Raw genomic sequence first — 21,584 nt, 5'->3', positions numbered from 1 at the left:
TCTTTCAGTAATATTTTCTAATTTTTACCATACAGGCTTGCATATTTTATATATATCTTTAAGCATTTCTTAATTATGATGAATTTATAACAGGTATTTAACAATTTAACAAGGCTTTCCAGTAGTCATTTATGGATGTGGAGTTGGACCATATAGAGCCTAAGAATTGATGCCTTTGCACTGTGGTGTTAGAGAAGACTCTTGAGAATCCCTTGGACTGCAAGGAGATCAAACTAGTCCATCCTAAAGGAAATCAACCCTGAATATTCACTGGAAGGACTGATGCTGAAGATGAAGCTCCAAAACTCTGACCAGCTGATGTGAAGAGCCGACTCATTGGAAAAGACCCTGATGCTGGGAAAAATTGAAGGCAGAAGGAGAAGAGGGTGACAGAGGATAAGATAGTTGGATGGCATCACCAATTCAATGGACATGAGGTTGGCAAACTCCAGGAGATGATGAGGGAGAGAATGGCCTGGCGTCCTGCGGTCCATAGGGTCGTGAAGAGTCAGACACGATTTGTCGACTGAACAATAACAACATTTAACAATTCCATTTCTAATTTTTCATTTGTAGTATATAGAAATAAAAATTATTGTGTGTACTGATCTCTCTTTGAAAAATCCTAAATTTACCTTTTAATTCAATGCTTTTTTTATAGTTTAAATTTCCACCTGTACAATCTCATTATGTATTAAAAAACACAGTTTAAAGTCTTTCTTTCCAATACGGACTGTTTCTTTTTTTCTTTGCCGTATTGAATACCACCTCCATTAAAATATCAATATCATGGGAAAGATGAGTCCTACTTGCCTTTTTCTTAATTTAGTGAAAATGTTTTTGAGTTTTTAAGGATAATGAACAAAGAACAGTGCAGTCTCTATATGATGTAAATACAATTTCATAAGTGTTAAAAATAAAAAATTAAACAAAAAAGTGACAATTTAGAATACATGTAAATCCATGGCTGATTCATGTCAATGTCTGACAAAAACCACTACAATATTATAAAGTAATTAGCTTCCAACTAATAAAAATAAATGGAAAAAAAGAAGAGGATATTTGTATACATATTATATATATAACAAATTGTTACATTTCTTATTACATTCTTCTTAGAAATATTGACCAAATCATGGAATTTTGTCTTGTGTTTGCTGCAAAGAGATGATCAACTCATGGCAATCAATCAATAAAATAAAAATTATAGAATAAAATATATTATAATACAATATATAATATAGCACACATATATGCCTACATATATAGTTAAAGCGTTTTTACACACTCTTATGAACCAAGACTGAAGAAGGTTATCCCATAACAAAGGCACAAAGCTAGTTCAGTATAGAGTAGACCTCTTATGCAAAAGTACAAAAATAATTAGAACACAAATTTTAAATAAGCAATATTTTTGTTTTTCAGACAGATAAGGAAATGTAACTATCTTGTTTGATCAAAAAGCAGATAGGAATCAAGATCCCAATAAAATGTAAAATATAACTCAAAGCTTCCATGGCAAACTCTCAAGAAATTTACCTTTTTTCCCTCTAGGTTTGTTGTGACATAATTGACAGTTAATATGGTGTAAATTTAAAGTCTACAACATGTTGAATTGAATCATTTATATAGTTCAATATGGCCACAATTTAGCACTAGTTAACATTTTCATGCTACATGATTACCATTCCTTTTTCTGAGGTAAAAATACTTAATGCCCACTCTCTTAGTGACTTTCAAGTATAGAATATTGTTAAAAACAATTAAGAAAATGTATCTGGTTCAGAGAATATTTTGGCCACCTGATGCAAAGAACTGACTCATTGGAAAAGACCCTTCTGCTGGGAAAGACTGAAGGCAGGAGGAGAAGGGTACATCAGAGCATGAGGTTGTTGGATGGCATCACTGGCTTGATGAACATGAGTTTGAGCAACCTCTGGGAGTTGGTGAGGGACAGGGAAGCCTGATATGCTGCAGCCCATGGGGTAGCAAACAGTTGGACATGACTGAGCGACTAAACTTGAATTTACAGAGAAATGATCTGATTTAGATAAATAAAATGTGAATTACTGAATTGCTAAATGTGCTAAGTCTAAGGACTTTATAGGGCTCATGTATAAAAGCAACTTCACTGATCAGAGCAGAGCAGGATCCTAATATCTTCCACGTGATAAAGGAGCATCTGTATCAATTGAGATGAATGATGAATTCAAATCACTGTACTACACTGAGCCTCCTAGAAATCACCATAAGTTTAATTTTAATGCATACCTTAGAAAAGTACAATGAATAAAAAACAGAAGTATGTGCTTACATAAAGCCACATGTACATGCACAAACACATGTAGACACTAGGAAATTTCTTCTAATAGTTGGGAATAACAATAATTCTTTGAATCCTTTTGTATATGCTACTGTTCCTCATTCAACTCTCTTTACTTGCCCTTACACAGTCCTAACTCATTCTAAGGTATGGTGCTATTTACTTAATTATATTTGTAATTCATCTCTTCCCCTTGGGAAAGGCAGATATCTTCCCCCTTAGGGTGCTAATGTATATATAGCACATAGAAGTATGACTAGCCCTTAGAAGGCAATTTCTAAATGTGTGTTGAACATTTCCATACTTTAATTCTTTTTAGAGACACACAGAGAACATCTTGAAGCCCATCACCTAAAGTATAGGATTCATATTGTACAGAAGCCTGAAGAGAAAGAGTTGCGTAGTCTCTTCCACATCCTTTGTAGGGCGTGTTTTACATCTTTGTTCCTAAAACTGTAAATCAAGGGATTTAGCATAGGGATAATGAGAGTGTAAAATATAGATGCCATTTTATCTGTGTCAAATGAATGGTTGGACTCTGGCTGCACATACATGAATATTAAAGCCCCATAGAACACTGTGACTACCGTCAGGTGAGACCCACAGGTAGAAAAAGCCTTGTGCCTGCCTTCAGCAGAGTGCATCCTGAGAACGGATGCGAGAATGAGAAGGTAAGACACAAGAACTATCAAAAGAGAGAAAATCAAATTAAAACCTGCTGAGATAAGAATAATCAGTCCAATTTCATTTGCATTTGAGCAGAGCAAAGATAACAAGGGGAGACTGTCACAGTAGAAATGTCTGATGACATTATATCCACAGAATGATGAGTCAAATATCTTTATAGCAATAAGAAGAGACTCAAATATGCTATAGAGATATGGCATTGCCACCAGCACCTGGCATACCCTTTGCGACATGACCACTGGGTAAAGCAGAGGGTTACAGATGGCCACGTAGCGGTCATAGGACATTGCTGCCAGAATGAAAAGCTCACTAATAATGAACACAAGAAAGAAAGTGAGCTGTGTAGCACAAAAGTAATAGGAGATTTCATTTTGATCCGCCACAAAATTTACTAACATTTTGGGGCCCACAGTTGTTGAATAACCAAGATCAGTGAAAGCCAGGTGCCTGAGAAAGAAGTACATGGGTGTCTGCAGCCTGGAGTCCACCTTAGTGAGGATGACCATGCCCAAGTTGCCCACCACGGAGACCATGTAGATGATGAGGAAGAGCCCGAACAATGGAGCCTGCAGCTCAGGACGGTCTGTAATTCCCATGAGGATGAATTTACTCAGCACTGTTCCATTCTGTGTTTCCATCCAGGTTTATGAGGAAACCTGTTCTGGGTAGACACAGCAGCAGAGTCAAAAGATTTTGTGTAAAATATCCTCTTAGATGGGCTAGTATGCAGAACTGGTAAGTAAGATAAATTTAAATTTCCAGTTAGAATATTTAAAAGTAAGTCCACCTGCCACACATTAAAATATACATACATAGAGACAGAAGGAAATACGAAGGTAGATCAGCTATTCTCAATTAGAGTGATTTTACTCCCCCAAGAATATTTTTCCACTGTCTGGAGACATTTTGGCTCTCATAACTGAGAGTTGAAATGCTATTGGATTCTAATGTTTATAAGTCAGTTAAAGAGCTCAATATCTTAACATATCAAATATGAAACCTGTAACAATATTGAGCCAGTAGTCACAACAGTATCCGGGCTGACAAACACTATAGTATAGGTATAGAAACATAGAAAACTAGACAAAATAATGATAATCATAATAAATAAAAAAAGGAAACACAGAAAACTAGACAGAGATATGCAAATATAGATAACAAAGCAAAACCGAGAAGTTAAACAATCATAAAACTTAAGGTATTATGGATAATTATTGCACTATTCCTTAAAGTTCTATTTTTATTCTTTATAAGATATAACCACATAATGGCATTTTAAAAATTCATCAATCTTAGGATATAGTTCAGTTTAGTTCAGTTGCTCAGTTGTGTCTGACTCTTTGCGACCCCATGGACTGCAGCACACCAGGCTTTCCTGTCCATCACCAACACCCGGAGTTTACTCAAACTCATGTCCATTGAGTCAGTGATGCCATCCAACCATCTCATCCTCTGTTGTCCCCTTCTCCTCCAGACTTCAGTCTTTCCTAGCATCAGGGTCTTTTCAAATGAGGCAGCTTTCGCATCAGGGTCTTTTCAAATGAGGCAATTCTTAGCATCAGGTGGCCAAAGTATTGGTGTTTCAGCTTCAACATCGGTCCTTCCAATGAATATTCAGGAGTGATTTCCTTTAGGATGGACTGGTTGGATCTCCTTGCAGTCCAAGGGACTCTCAAGGGTCTTCTCCAACACCACAATTCAAAAGCATCAATTTTTTGGCACTCGGATTTCTTTATAGTCCAATTCTCACATCCATACATGACTACTGGACAAACCATAGTCTTGACCAGGTGGACCTTTGTTGGCAAAGTAGTGTCTCTGCTTTTTAATATTCTGTCTAGAATATAATGCATATACTAATGATACAATAAATTTTCAATCCAAAAATTCCCAACATTCATATAACCCACCACTCAAAACATAGTCTATGAAAGATATTTTTCCTTCAGATGGTACTGACTCAAATTTAGCACACCTGAAAGGTATGAATAAGTTGTGAATAAGAAATGCATAATGGACCATAGTGGGAATTAAATTTGTTTATGTGATGAATCATACCAGGACATACCTGACTATTATAGGACATGTATGTCCATGTATAGGACATGCATGTCTGTAAATACAGTGCAGTCCCTTCATTTATGGTGAGAAGAGGGCAGCAGAGGATGAGATCGCTAGATAGCATCACCAACTCAATGAACATGAATTTGAGCCAACTCCAAGAGACAGGGAAAGATAAGCAGACATAGCATGCTGCAGTCCATGGGGTCGCAGAGTCAGACAGGATTTAGCAACTGAACAACAACTACTAAGGGTTAATCTGGGTCAATAGTGTGGATTATCTAAAACTCGTTATGACCATATGTAATGGAAAACAGTGTGCACAGTTTTGGGGAAAGATTCATGAAGAGTCAATAATTCAATGAGTCTATCTTACCTGGAAATAGTTCTCAAATGTCACATACATAGTTTTGTGGGTTTTTTTAATGTTTATTTGTTTCTAATAGTGATAGTAACTTACCTGAAAGAGATTTTCTTCCTCATATAAACATATTCTCTGGACTGTGGTTTCATGTCTCTGTCAGGGTTATAGTGATGGGTAAGTGAGGAGCTGGTCAAGTAGGATGTAATACATGTAATTTATTTCAGTTCCCACCCCACCCCATCCCATAACTAAATGTAGATTCTATGTCATAGAATTAAGGTGGAACTTGGCAAATGTCACTGAAATATTGTGGATATTGGTAGCATACTGTACCACATGAAATATTATTTTTACCTTATATTTTACCTTATATTTTACCACATGAAATATTATTTTTACCTTATATTTTACCTTTACATTATATTTAATGAAGTTTCTGTGTTGACTCCTTCCTGTATTTCTTACACGGCTGTGAGAACAATATATGGATTCCCTCACCTTTGAGACTCTCCCTGAGGAGATGTCAAGCAATTTCTTGATTAGCCCTAATGCCTAGGAGAACACAACAAAATGTCTGGAGGTCTTTCAATAATCACCAAGGACAATTTATATTCACCAGTGAGTAAGTTTAGTACTTATTTAACTCCTATTTTTCACTCTTAGTTAACTTCCCATTTTTAGCACATGGGGCTCTTCATTCAAATGTTGTATTAATACATTTAGGAAAGGTCCGTTTCCACAATGGTCTCCTCAAAGGAGTGACATGGTAGAGAAATGTCAAAATACTTTTTTAATATATCATTTTTTAAAAAAATTAAAAGGAATTAAATTACACATTAGGTAAATGTGGCCTGTTATTTCCTTGATTTAGTTGGTTTTGCTGTTTTTCTTCACCTCTGAGGCAGACATTAGTTGCTCGTTTTTCTCATTTCATAGTTAGTTGCCATCTTCAATTAGTTACAACTTCTTTTGATTCTTTCCCCTTAATGGCATATTGCAGCATTTCATTTATTTCCTTCTGTCCAATTCCAATTCCTATTCCAATTTTCTTTCCCATCTAGGAATATTTTATCCTATGAGCTCTGTATGTCTTATAATGTGTTCAGATCTTTGATTTCTTTAAGCAGCATACTTTTCAACATACATATCCTGCACATTTTCTGAGTTTCTTACTATTTCATTACCCTTTGTATTGTAAATGGAATATGTATATATACACACACACACATGTGTACATAATCAGTTGTTTCAGTTGTATCTTACAGTTTTCTACCATATGGATTGTAGCCCACCTCTGTCCATGGGATTTTCCTGTCGAGAATACTGGAGTGGGTTGCCGTCTCCTCCTCCAGGGGATCTTCCGGACCCAGTGATCACACCCACGTTTCCTGTGTCTCTTGCATTTCAGGCAGATTCTTTACTACTGCACCACCTGGGAAGTCACATATATGCATATTTTTGGTTCTTGCATGTTATATATTATATCAATATATTCATATATTTATATATAATATATGCATTGACAAGATATTTGCTTGTTGAGTTTGTATCCTTTTATCTTGCTGAACTCACAATTGTGAGGGGATTCCTGAACTCACATTTATGACAGGGTTCCTTGAGGTTTTCTGTTAGAAAAAGCACGCCATTTGCAGTTATGAGAATCTAATTTCTTTTTTTTTCCCCACATTGTATGCCTTGCATGACATCTTTTGTTAATTTCTGAGATTTCTTGTTTGATCTGCTTTGTGCAACTATACATGAATCTTCATTTTAGAATTTTTTTGCAACTAAATTTTAGACTATCTGATCTTTTAAATCTTTCATCCTTTACTATGCTTAATAATTTTGAGAGTCATTATATTTTTGTGTGTGCCAACAATTTATTACTCTTTATAGCAGCATGGAATTCACTTGTCACGATTTACTTATTCATCCTCAGTGTAGAAACATTTAGATGGTTCCCAGGGTCTGACTAATATAAATAAAGCTTCTATTGACATTTGCATACAAAGAAATCTGCTGTCCTTTCTCTTGGGTAAGTACAAGGCAGTGGAATGGATAAATATTATGTCAGAGGTGAGATATGTTTAAAGTTTTAAGACAATTTTTTTTGGTATTTTTATTGAAGAATAATTTACTTACAATGCTGTGTTAGTTTTAGGTGTATAGCAAACTGATTCAGTCATAGGTAAACATTTATATTTTTTTCATCTTCTTTTCCCTTAAAGGCTGTTACAAAATATTGAGTATCATTTTCTGTACTATTCAATAGGTACTTATGGCTATCTATTTTATACACAGTCATGTGTTTATGTCAATCCCAGACTCCTAAACTACCCTCTTTTTCCCCACTCAAGTCGCCATTAGTTTATCTTCTATGTCTGAGGGCCTATCTCCATTCTTTATACAGTTTCATCCACATCACTTCTTTTCATATTCCACATATAAGTGATGTCATAAAACATTTATCTTTCTCAGCCTGGCTTATTTTATTGATTATGATTGTCTCTAGATCCATCCATGTTGTTTCAAATGCCATTATTTCATTCACTGTTACTCATTTTTATGGCTGAGTACTATTCCATTCTATAAATATACCACATTTTTTATCTGTCATGTCCAATAGTTTGTGACCCCATGGACTGCAACACCCCAGGCCTCCCTATCCATCACCAACTCCTGGAGCTTGCTCAAACTCATGTCCATCGAGTCAGTGGTGCCATCCAACCATCTCATCCTCTGTCGTCCCCTTCTCCTTCTGCCTTCAATCTTTCCCAGCATCAGGGTCTTTTCCAGTGAGTCAATTCTTTGCATCAGGTGGCCAAAGTATTGGAGCTTCAGCTTCAGCATCAGTCCTTCCAGTTAATATTCAGAACTGATTTCCTTGGACTTCCCGAGGAAACCAGCTTGGGCTTCCCTTGTGGCTCACCTGATAAAAAATCCACCTGCATTGCAAGAGACCTGTGTTTGATCCCTGGGTTGGGAAGATCCCCTGGAGAAGAGAAAGTCTACCCACTCTAGTATTCTGGCCTAGAGAATTCCATGGACTATCCCAATATAAATGGGCAGAAGATCTAAATAGACTTTTCTCTAAAAAGATATACAGATATCCAATGCTCTGCATTGCTAATTATTATAGAAACAACAAATCAAAATAGAATGAGATACCATCTCACATACAGTCATCATCAAAATCTTTACAAACAATAAATGCTGAAGAGGGTGTGGAGAAAAGGGAACCCTTCCACATTGTTGATAGAAATGAGATTGGTATGCCCAACATAACAAACGGTATAGAGGTTCCTCAAAAAGCTAAAAATAGAGCTCCTGTGTGTTGCTGAAGAAAAAAATGAATCAAATGGATTCAAAATATTTATACCATTTTATTTTCTACTAACAATGTATAAGTTTAGGTTCCTCCAAATACTCACAAACTACTAGGTATTCTAGTTGACATATAATGTTATCTATTTGAAATCTAAATTGAAAGTATTCAATATGTAATGCCACTGAGCTTCTTTTTATGGTATGTAGCAGTTCCTGATTTTTACATTTTTATATTCTATGAAAAGTAGTATATTTTCTGATATATAATGTATCAACTTAATAATGTGGTTAAGTTTGAAATGAATGAAAATTATACAAATCTGTAACTCAGTATTTTTTTTGGTTTATAATCTGAAGGATAATCAAAGGTACTCTAACATGTATTCTAGGAGTGGTATATTAGGTTATGTTTATTCATAGTTTATCTTTTCAAATACATGTGCTGTTTGCATTCCTGTGTATTTCTGCTCATTATACATAATCTCAGATGTACATATTTTTATGTTTATATATGAATAGATGAGACATATATATATATAAACATTCATTAATAATTTAAAATGACCTATAAAGTATAAATAATAATTATTCTCACTTGATTATTCTTATAAATTATTTTTATTCAAATTTGATTTGTAGCATTGATTATTTTAAATCCTGATAATGTACATAGAAAACAGTGATGTCTGTGATGTAAATAAATCTATTAAATATTAAAAAGTAATTGAAATAAGCAAAAAAGAAATTAGGAAACTTAAAGAGAGTTATGTAAGAAGTATGTTCAAAAGACATGGCAGATTTATAGATTACAGAATATTACACTACACTTTCACTAGAATTATCACCATTCAAATCATAGCATCATCTCATGCTGCTTTCTCTAAGCAGGATCACCAAATGCATAGAGTCAAATAATGTATCTTAATCAAAACATGATACACATTTTAACCAAATTTGTGGCAAGTGAGCCAAATGAAAGAGAGGCAAGACTCCTATTTGTCATAGAGTAGACTTCATACTGCAGTCCATGGGGTCGCACAGAGTCGGACACGACTGAGCGGCTTCACTTTCGCTTTTCACTTTCATGCACTAGAGAAGGAAATGGCAACCCACTCCAGTGTTCTTGCCTGGAGAATCCCAGGGACGGGGGAGCCTGGTGGGCTGCCGTTCATGGGGTCGCACAGAGTCGGACACGACTGAAGCGACTTAGCAGCAGCAGCAGCAGCAGACTTCACATGTAAGGAGACAAAAACAACTAGACTATTACTCATTTATTAATATGTTCAGAGCACTCAGAAGTTTAACTGGTGCACAGAAGTCAATCTCTAAACGTATGCTGAAATCATTTATCCTTGCATTTCCCTCTGAGAAAACTTATAAAAAATTTCAATGTTCATAGCCTAATTCAAGGAACCACACAGCAAAATGAACTTAAGAAAAGATATTACATAGTTTTCCCCATAGTCTATGAACAGCATATTTTACATCTTTGTCCCTCAAGCTGTAGATCAAGGGATTTAACATGGGGGTAATCAGCATGTAAAATACAGATGCGCTTTATCAGCATCAAAGAAATGGCTGGACTCTGGTTGAACATGCATAAATATCAAAGTTCCATAGAACACTGTAACCACAGTCAAGTGGGATCCACATGTAGAGAAAGCCCTGTGCCTTCCTTCGTCAGAGTTCATCCTGAGAATAGCTGTAAGAATAAGCAGGTAAGACACAAGAACTATTAGCAGGAATGAAATTAAATTAAAACCTGCAAAGAGCAGAATAATCAGTTCAATTTCACATGTATTTGAACAAAATAAAGATATCAAAAGGAGACAGTCACAATAGAAATGTCTGATTACATTGTAGCCACAGAGGATAAATTAAAAAAATTTATAGTGATTAGAAGAGACACAAATGTGCTAAAGACATAGGAGATTGCACCCAGCATCCAGCATGCCCTTTTTGACAAGATAACTGTATAAAGAAGAGGGTTACAGATGACCACATAGTAGTCATAGGACATTGCTGCCAGAATAAAAAGCTTACTAACAATGAACATAACGTAGAAAGCTCCCTGAATGGCACAAAAGTTGTAGAAGATTTTATTTTGATCCGCAAGAAAATTTATCAACATTTTGGGTCCCACAGTTTTTGATAACCAAGATCAGTAAGGGCCAGGTGTCTGAGAAAGAAGCATATGGGTGTCTGCAGCCTGGAGTCCACCTTAGTGAGGATGACCATGCCCAAGTTGCCCACCACTGAGATCACATAGATGATGAGGAAGAGCCCAAACAATGGAGCCTGCAGCTCAGGGCTGTCTGTGATTCCCATGAGGATGAATTTGCTCAGCACTGTTTGATTGAGCTCTTCCATCAATGTTTACCAGAAAACCTATTCTGGATAAAGACATCAGCATAGTCAGTAGCTGTCATATAGTATCATCTGGTAGTGTTTAGTACACAAAACTAATATAAATATGATAAATTTGAATTTCTAGTTTGGGGTATTTTAAAATGATCCTAACTGCTACGGTAAATATATATAGAAATGATAGGTACATGATAGATAATCAGTGATGATAGAAATAGGGTTGGCAATAGAAATAAATCAGTGGTTTTTCAACTGTTGGAGATCCATTCTCCAAATAACTTTGATAATCTTTTGAGAAATTTGTTTGCAGTAATTGTAGATATTGGAGGGAGGCTACTACTGGCCTCCAATGGTTAGAGTCCAGTGATGCTGCTGGAATCAGCACCCCAACACCAAAAACAAAAATTTACCAAACCCAAAATATCAATAGGGTCAAGATTCACAAAGACTTCTATAGACAGATTATAAATAGATACAAAGATATAGGAGGTAAAAATTTTAAAAAAAAGTAACTACTTTATATGCTAATTTTACAGATGATTATTAAAATTTTAGGATGTCATTTATATAATGATAACATAATTGGGGCATTCCAGGTGTCTCAGTTGTAAAGAATCTTTCTGCTAATGCAAGAGACCTAGTTCAATCTTTGGGTTGGGAAGAACTCCTGGAGAAGAAAATGGTAACCCCCTCTAGTATTTTTGCCTGGTAAATCCTGAGGACAGAGGAGCCTTGTAGGGTGACAGTCCATGGAGTTGCAAAAGGTTCAGCCATGACAGTGACTAAAAAATCAGCAATAAGGTAATTACATTATCAAGCTACAGTCCCTGATGTCTCAGACAGTAAAAAATCTACCTACAATGTGGAAGACCTAAGTTCAATCCCTGGGTCAGGAAGGTTCCAAGGAGAAGGAAATGGTTCCTCATTCTAGTATTCTTGCCTGGAGAATTTCATGGACAGAGGCTACAGTCTATGGGGCCGCAGAGTCAGACACAACTGAACGACTAACACTAACTAGCTAATATATGTTAGTTACATAATAAAAACTAAACCCAAATTTTAATATACTATGGAAACATTCAAGGAGTTTACAGTAAAAGTCTTGTGAGACCCTTTGTGAATGCAGATGGTGCAGGATGAAGCAATTAACACTTTTGATATAGGACTTAAACCTTCAAAAGAAAACTAACAGATTGTAGTAGAAATTACTTGTATATATCATGGGAAATACTCCAGAAAATAGACATAGACAGATAGAGTCAGCTGTACATACAATTGTGGTATATGTAAAAGAACGCTTTGGAAAAAATGATATAACTAATCTTACTCTATGTTTCCATACTGGAAAAAATCAACTCTTCCTTTTTTGCAGAATTTCTGAGAAGATAAATGAGAAATGTTTCAGCATGTCAATAGTATTTGGAAATATGCTTCAAATATCATGTATTTAGTGTGTTCTTAGTGTGTTTATTTGGGGATCAATTATCTGATTATTATTTTTTAAGACTCTCCATTTTGAGAAAAATATATGTATTTGTTTCAGATTCCCCTGGAAACTGAACATGTTATATATCATAATACAACCATAAACCTGAATACTTAAAAAAATTCCTAACCACCAATAATTGTTTTTCATGTCAATATAAGGTAGAAATACCCATTTTTCTTTTAAAATATCAAAAAAATCAAATTTACAGATTTTTAAAATTTTGTATTCATTCCCTGGTAGCTCAGCTGGTAAAGAATCCACCTGCAATGCAGGAGACCCTGGTCTGATTCCTGGGACAGGAAGATCCTCTGGAGAAGGGATAGGCTACCCCCTCCAGTATTCTTGGGCTTCCCTAGGGGTTCAGCTGGTAAAGAATTCACCTGCAATGCAGGAGACTTGGGTTTGATCCCTGGGTTGGGAAGATACCCTGGAGAAGGGATAGGCTACCCACTCCAGTACTCTGGCCTGGAGAATTCCATGGACTGTATAGTCCATGGGGTTGCAAAGAGTCAGACATGACTCAGCAACTTTCATTATTAATATTTCTGAGAAGAAAATAAGAAAAACTTAGAGACCAAGACTGATGAAAATTTAGTTAGAAACTAACCACTTGCAGCTTCATGATTCTGCCATGATTTTCATTCTTATTTTTAATCCTTTAGTTAGGCTTCTTGTGTTACACTTTTCATTTCTTATCTGCATAGTTAAGCATTTATAAAAACATAAATATTACATAAACAACATGGCACTGATGTTTCAAAGATGCTCATTTGTATTTGTGAAAATATTTGTACAATTACTTTGAAGAAAAAGTGTTGAGGTCCTATTCTGCTTATATATTAACAATAGCAAGGTGTACACAGAATTAAATCAGAAATCCTTTTATTTTGCTGTGGTTTATCATAGAATAAAAGGATTTTCTTGTTAATATCTTCAGAATTATTAATAAAATATGACACTACATGAGCTATACTGCTTACCTGTCATGAAACCTCTGTCTTTGCTTCCTCATATGCTTTATGACATGCATAGTAAGAACAATTTATGGATTCTTTTCCATCCTCTGAGACTCTCCCTGAGGAGATGGCAAGCAATTTCTTGATTGCCCCTGAAGCATTTGAAAGCTTAATAGAAACAACGGAGTGGGTATTTTTATTAGTGGTCCAGGGCAATTTATGTGCACCAGTGAGTTAGAATATTTACAGGTATTTTTGTGTTCCATTTTACTTTTTACCCTTGATTGATTTTCTTCTTCACACGATGCTAAAGTTTATTCTCTGTGTCTATGTGGCAAGACTATGCTACCCAGTTGTTTAATAAAATATCAGTCAAGGTGTCACTTTTTTGGATGACAAACTTTTTGAGCAATAGATTTTGAGTACAGCTGATTTCCTTTCAGAACATGGTGAGACTCTTTCAATCAAGAGTGAGGAATCCCAAGGAAAAAGGAATTTTGTTTCCAGATTGCCACAAAAAAGTCTGCCTCAGTTTCCTGCATTTGTACTCAGCATCAGCTAGTGCTGTCTGCCAAATTCACCCACAAATTTATGCCTTACCATCTCCCATTATAACATTGTACACTTTCTTAAATAAATCTATCTATCTGTCTGCCTATCATATATCTATGTTACATTCCCTGGAATACCCTGATACAACCATATAGGAATTTGGATTAATATATTTCATCCATAAGACAAACCTGTTGGTATTCCTCTAGCTCTCCAATAGTCTCTCTAGTTAGGTGACAAAATGCTGTGCCGAATTACTGTTCTATGGTTTTTTTTTTAATGTTTAAATGAAATAAAAATAATAAATTTTGTGTATATATGAAGAATTTTGTATATATATTCTTTCCTTTTTTTAACTCTATATAGGGAAATTAGTTACTCTCATTTCTCATTCCCACTTCACACTGAATCATCATCATCTATCTGTTTTGGACTTCTCTTACACTGTATCTGTCTTTGTACTTGGTGGCTGCAGTCATGTCTGACTCTTTGAAACCCTATGGACTGTAGCCAGACTCCTCTGTCCATGGGATTCTCCAGGCAAGAGTACTGGAGTGGACTTGCTTTTAACACATTTCAATATTTCTTGCTTTTCCATCATGTCCAATATCCTCTCCAGTTCTTCTTGTCTACCTTGACATATGTTCTGATGTGCCTCACATAATCCATGTATTCTACAAGAATGTAACTTGTTAATGAGCTGTAAATGTGCATTGTTGAATATAATTCAGTAGTCATTTGTGGTTTATGCTGTAATTTTTTGCTATTTATTAAGCTAAAAATTCATGGATTTTTTCTTTATTGATTTTATCTTTATGGCCTATTAATCTACAACCAAGTAAGAAATAACTCTGCAATGGAGAAAAAATGGCCTCTTCAATAAATGATGGTGGGGAAAATGAACAACTATGTGTAAAAGAATTAACTTAGAACATTCTCTATCACTGTACACAGTAGATTAAATGTCAAAATGTAAGACCAGATACTATAAAACCCTTAGAAGAACATATAGGCAGAGAACTCTTTGATTTAAACCACAGCAATATCTTTTTCAATCCATCTCCTAGAGTTATGGAAATATAGACTACTCTTTCTTATCCCACATTGTCCCAGGTAGCCTTTAACTTGATATTTAAAAATTTTTATGTTGAAGTAATTATAGGATCACAAGAAGGTTTCAAAAAAAGAACACAGAGTCTTCTGTCTATTTTAGTTCTAGTGGTAACAACTTGCATAAAACAGTATAATTTCATAACCATGAAATTATCAATGTACAGTCCACTGAATTTTTTCAGACTTTACCAGACTTGCACGTACTAATTTGTGTATCTTCATTTATATCATCACATGCCCTCCTCAATGTTATCATATATGCACAGTTGTATAACCACACCATAGTCAGCACACAGCCTTACTTCATCACATGAATATCACTCATGTCATTTCTTCATAGCCACATCCATTCTCTCCTCTAATTCTTGCCTTTAACCTAAATGCTAGGCAGTTTTTCATCACTATACTTTTAACCATTGAGAATGTTTTATAAAAGAAATACCAGGTGTAATTTTTACCAATAGGTTGTGTTCACTTAGCATAATTTTCTTGAAGTCCATTCAGGCTTTTAGTATATAAATGCCTGTTCCTTTATCAGGGCTGAATATTATTACATGATGATACACCTTATTCATTCATTGAAAGACATGTGGCTTGTTTTCAGTATTAAACTATGTGAAGTGAGTAAGTTTACCAACTCATTCAGTTTGTCTTTGGTTTTGTTACTCAGCACTTGGTACTTTTCAGTATACTGATCTTGTTTATGTATTTATTTATTTGTTTGTGTCACCAAAACATTTCCTTTTGCTTGGGTAATTTACATGCTTTCTTAGTTTCTACTCAAATATTTTATTATATTAATATTGGGGAGATTTAAATACCATGTATGTAAATTGATTTTTTAATGTGAAATATATTCTTTTCTCAGTATGCATTATTGTTTCCATATTTTGCTAGAATCAGTTTGAAACAATTTTGTTTAGAATTTTTGAATGTATGTTATGACTGATACTACAATTTTTTTCTTAAAATAACTTCTCTTGCACTTTTATAATAGGAAAGCTTTCAAGTAGAGTTAGTAAATGTACCTTCACTTTAGTTTTCTGAAAGAATTAGAAGCTATTTGTTTACTTCTTTTGCCCTAAACATTATGTAGAATTTTGCAATCAAGGCACCTGAATCAGATTTTGGAGTGGAGTTATATTAACACAAATTTCTGCTTGAGATCATCTTAATTCTTGACTTTTTAATAGCGTGTCTTAGTGTCCAAACACATCAATATATATATTTAACTTATATCCTTCCATATTGTTCTGGCCTTAAGCACAAATTGCTATTTCAAAGAAATATTGGTGTTGGTAAAGTTTCCTTGTAATTTCCTTTTTATCTAATTCTATTTATTTTTAAAAATATTATTGTATTATGCATTAAATTATATTGACATCAAAAATGTCCATTCAAATTATCCATTTGTGTACAAACTGCTATTTTTCAATGTTTGCATTCTATGAAAAATTAGCCAACTTCCTTAAACAACTGATATGTCTACTGAATATAACAAAGTAGCATAAAATAAATGAAATATATGGGATATTATGTATGCTTAGTCACAGTTGATTTTTAAAATTCAGATATTAGAGACTATATCTTTCTTCATTATGAAAGTTATGGTGTTAGTTGCTCCGTCCTGTCTGACTCTTTGTGACCCCATGAACCATAACCCGTCAGGTTCCTCTATCCATGGGATTCTCCAGGGAAGAATACTGGAGTGGATTACTGTTCCCTTCTCCGGGGGATTTTCCTGACCCAGGGATTGAACACAGGTCTCCTGCATTGCAGGCAGATTCTTTACCATCTGAGCTACAGGGAAGATCATGAAAGTTATAACTATTCATTTGAGATGTTTTGGGGAGAATATATAAACAAAAATATAAAATTAAGCATTTTAATAATCTCAATAGCCACCACTATCTCATGTTATTTTACTGTATTTCTGTCAACATAATTTCCTAGAAAAAAATATTTTTATTTTACTTATATGTGTGTTGTTCATACTTTTTTCCTAATTAAAAATCAACTGTAAAAATTTTTGGTAATATTTATTTTATATGTGTGTGTGTGTTAGTTGCTTAGTCATGTCCGACTCTTTGCAACCCCATAGACTCTAGCCCACCAGACCCCTCCATCCATGGGATTCTCCAGGCAAGAACACTGGAGTGGGTTGCCATTTCCTTCTCCAAAAGGAACTATAGAAAGAAAGAAAGTGAAGTCGCTCAGTCGTGTCCAACTGTTTGTGACTCCATGGACTGTAGCCTACCAGCTCCCTCCATCCATGGAATCTTCGAAGCAAGAGTACTGGAATGGGTTGCCAAGTCCTTCTCCATATTCTTTATATGACATTATACATATTTCCTTGATGCTGGGTACAATTGAAGGAAAAAGGAAAAGAAGATGAGAAAGTAGTAGATGAGATGATTAGGTAGCATCTCTGAGTCAATGGACACGAGTTCAAGCAAAATCTGGGAGCTAGCAGAGGACAGAGGAGCCTGGTGTTCTGCAGTCCACGGGGTCACAAAGAGCTGGACATGACTTAGCAACTGAACAGCGAAAACAGCATACACATAATTATTTTGTTTCAATGAATGCTATTTATTGAAATTTAATCGACTACATAGAAAATTCTACTTCTTGGTTGGTGAACAAAGAAGTGAGTCTAGTCCTTCCTTGATGTAAAGAAAATGTCTTGAATGTTAAAAATACTAAAAGTAAACAAAAAATGGGGGATTTAGCCACGGTTTGAAGGAAGTTAGTCCAGATATCATAAGATATATATCAATTGCTACATTTCACATTACACATTCACTATAAATGCAACATAGACAAAATTATGAGACTGCCTCCTTTTTACTTCTTAAAAGAGGAATTGAGTTTGCTTTCAACACACCTTGTGGAAGAACATGAAGACTGAAATGGAGTGAATGTGCTAACACAAAACACACACATGTACACAAACACAAATAGGTGCTTTAAAGTTAACTCTAAAGACTGACTATCCTAAAAGTCATTTCATTCTCCTTTTGTACCTACTGTTCTTCATCACTCCTACATAGCTTACTCTCCTTGAGTGCTCTTACGGTCTATTGTGTCCTAACTCATTCCACTGTGCTCTAAAATTGATTTCATATTTTGCTTATGTTTCATCTCTTATCAAAGATGGCAAATATTTTCCTGTTTTTTCTTATACTAATAAATTTATTGCACATAAAAGTGTGAATGACACATAGAAGTTATACTCCAAATATCTAAACTCTTGTGTTCGTTTTCCCCTTTGAAAACACAAAAAATGAGGATAAAGTCCTTAACTTAATTTATAGAAATCACATTGACGCTGATTATTAGGTAAAGATGCTACATAGTTTTCTCCACATTTTCTGTAGTGCATATTTTACATCTTTGTTTCTTAAGCTATAAATCAAAGGATTCAACATGGGAATAACAAGAGTATAGAATATAGACGTCATTTTATCAGTGTCAAAGGAATGACTGGACTTGGGTTTCACATACATAAATGTCAAAGTGCCATAGAACATAGTGACCACTGTCAGGTGGGATCCACAGGTAGAAAAAGCCTTCCGCCTACCTTCCGCAGATTTCATCCTGAGAATAGCTGAAAGGATGAGCAGGTAAGACACAAGAACTATTGCAAGGGTGAAAATCAAATTAAAAGCTGAAAAAATCATTATCATAAGTTCAATTTCATATGTGTTTGAGCAAAGCAAAGATAACAAGGGGAAATTGTCACAGTAGAAATGATTTATGATATTATAGCCACAGAAGAATGAATTAAAAAGCTTAATGGTGATCAACAGAGACACGAATGTGCTATAGACATAGGGAACTGCCACCAGCACTTCACACACCCTTTGTGACATGATGACTGTGTAGAGCAGAGGGTTACAAATGGCCACATAGCGATCATAAGACATTGTCGCCAGAATAAAAAGTTCATTAATAATGAACATGATGAAAAAACCCATCTGTGTAGCACACAAATAATAGGAGATTTCATTCTGATCCATAATAAAATTTACCAACATTTTGGGTCCTACAGCTGTTGAATACCCAAGATCAGTAAGAGCCAGGTGCCTGAGAAAGAAGTACATGGGTGTCTGCAGCCTGGAGTCCACCTTAGTGAGGATGACCATGCCCAAGTTGCCCACCGCTGAGGTCATGTAAATGATGAGGAAGAGCCCGAACAATGGAGCCTGCAGCTCGGGGAGGTCTGTGATTCCCATGAGGATGAATTCACTCAGCATGGTTCTGTTGCGTTCTTCCATTTTATCAGAAAACATATGCTGGATAGAAACCTCAGAATAGTAAGTAATGTTATATTTTAAATCCTGGTGACTTTTTAGCATTCAAAGTTAATATAAATAAAATAAATTGAATTTTAAATTCTATTAAAATGACTGTCTCCTGAAAGTAAAGCATACATTTATAGAAATAGAAATGGTTACAGAGCTAGCAATACCGTTGGAGAGAGGGCTAGGTTTGTCATTTCCAATGGGAAAAATTAGTTCCCCAAAGAGCATTCAATAATATCTTGAGACATTTTGATTGTCACCAATGGAGGAAGCGTGCTGCTGGCTTCAAATGATTATAGTCCAGTGACAATTCTAAATATGATACTGTATTATGGTAGCCCTCAACCAGAAAGAATTATGATGCTTCCCTTGTGGCTCAGATGGTAAAGAATCTGCCAGCAATGCAGCAGGCCTGGGTTCAATCCCTGAGTCAGGAAGATCTCCTGGAGAAGGGAATGGCTACCCACTCCATTTGCCTGGAGAATATTATTCTTGCTTGGAGAATTCCATAAAAGGAGGAGCCTGGTGGTTAGAGTCCATGGGATCACAAAGAGCCTACTGACAGATATTTTCACTTTTACAGGCTTTCCTGGTAGCTCAGATGATAAACAACCTGCCTGCAATGCAGGAGAGCCTGGTTCAATTCCTGGATTGGAAAAATCCCTGGAGAGGTATAGATGAACCACTCCACTTTTCTTGGGCTTCCCTGGTGGTTCAAATGGTAAAGAATCCACTTGGAATTCAGGAGACTTGGGTTTTATCCCTGGGTTGGCAAGATTCCTTGGAGAATGGAACAGCTACCCATTCCAGTATTTTGGCCTGGAGAATTCCATGAACAGAGGATATTGGCAAGCTACAGTCCATGGGGTTGCAAAGAGTTGGACACAACTGAGCAACTTTCTCTTCACTCAAATGCCAAATGGCTATTTTGACAAACATTGATACACGTGTAGATATATAGATTGATATAAAAGTAGATAAAGGAAGAAGAAAGGAAAAGTATTGACATAACCTTTATTACCTGACAACTTTTTTATTATAATTATATGCTATCAATTCTGTAATTATAAACCTTTAATTTGTAAGCTTTCTAAGATGCAAGCATATTTTCATGTGTGCAATCATGCAAGTTAGTTCAGGTGTCTGGCATACATTACAATGCCCCTGCATCCATACAGCTGTGATTTTTTTGTACTTTACTGTACAGCAGTTTGTACTGTAATACAGCATCTTTATTTCTATCCCAGGATATTCAGAAGCAAGTGTACAAACAATGGTTATGGATGCTATAAACCTATTACAGCTCAGTACCACATAGTCAGTTGCATTAGTTGGGGACCTAGGATAACTTTGCTGATGAAAAAAGAAAGTGTTAGCTCCTCAGTCCTGTCTGACTCTTTGTGATCCCGTGGACTGTGGTCCACAGTCTTCTTCTGTTCATAGGAATTCTCCAGGCAAAAATACTGGAATGAACTGCCATTCCCTTCTCCAGGGGATCTTCCAGACCCAGAGATCAAACCCCAGTCTCCTGCATTACAGGCAGGTTCTTTACCATCTGAGACACAAGGAATCCTACAGACAAATCAAACTTGCAAACATGCTCTAGGAAGGAAACCCATTATTATGTAGAGGACTTACTGTAATTATAATTATACTTACATAATTACAATCATATAGTATACATAGTCATGTATGAATTGCATACATTTTTAAAATCCTATTTGCAATTGTGTGTGGACACATTTAGTAGCCCTTGTATTCAAGCATATTTATGTGAAAGACCTTATGTCTACTGATAGTACAAGATGAAATGATTAATACTCTTGGCTAATATTGGACAGAGGTGTAAAAGTAAAGAAATTCTATCAGAACATATTAGACATTTGTTTTCATATAAGGAATTTTCTAAGAAATATACATAGGTTGATATAATCTCTGTTATTCCTATATTCTGGTATATACAAAGGAATAATTTGGCAAGTGTAAAGTTTGCAAATACCTTTATATACATCAGAAAAATCAACTGTTTCTTGCAGGGTTG

At 35.4% G+C, this 21,584-nt stretch overlaps 2 protein-coding genes and 1 pseudogene across 2 annotated transcripts; all 3 read right to left on the bottom strand.

Annotated features, from left to right (window-relative positions):
* Positions 1-2,688: 2,688 nt before the first annotated feature.
* Positions 2,689-3,648, bottom strand: LOC110144583 (olfactory receptor 8K3-like). Its single transcript, XM_020904523.2, has one exon. The coding sequence runs from the start codon at positions 3,646-3,648 to the stop codon at positions 2,689-2,691; it is 960 nt and encodes a 319-aa protein (XP_020760182.2).
* A 6,545-nt stretch (positions 3,649-10,193) lies between these two features.
* Positions 10,194-11,132, bottom strand: LOC110144564 (olfactory receptor 8K3-like; annotated as a pseudogene).
* Positions 11,133-18,574: 7,442 nt separating this feature from the next.
* Positions 18,575-19,531, bottom strand: LOC110144563 (olfactory receptor 8K3-like). Its single transcript, XM_020904505.2, has one exon. The coding sequence runs from the start codon at positions 19,529-19,531 to the stop codon at positions 18,575-18,577; it is 957 nt and encodes a 318-aa protein (XP_020760164.2).
* Positions 19,532-21,584: the final 2,053 nt, after the last annotated feature.

The sequence above is a fragment of the Odocoileus virginianus genome, chromosome 10, assembly GCF_023699985.2.
Source record: "Odocoileus virginianus isolate 20LAN1187 ecotype Illinois chromosome 10, Ovbor_1.2, whole genome shotgun sequence".
In the NCBI taxonomy this organism is placed as follows: Eukaryota; Metazoa; Chordata; class Mammalia; order Artiodactyla; family Cervidae; genus Odocoileus; species Odocoileus virginianus.
Note: the sequence above shows the minus strand (reverse complement) of the source record. Positions and strands in the feature narration are given on the sequence as shown.

What these genes read in the sequence shown, in the direction of transcription:
- LOC110144583 (XM_020904523.2), bottom strand. Translation starts at nt 3,648, where the DNA reads ATGGAAACACAGAATGGAACAGTGCTGAGTAAATTCATCCTCATGGGA.
- LOC110144563 (XM_020904505.2), bottom strand. Translation starts at nt 19,531, where the DNA reads ATGTTTTCTGATAAAATGGAAGAACGCAACAGAACCATGCTGAGTGAA.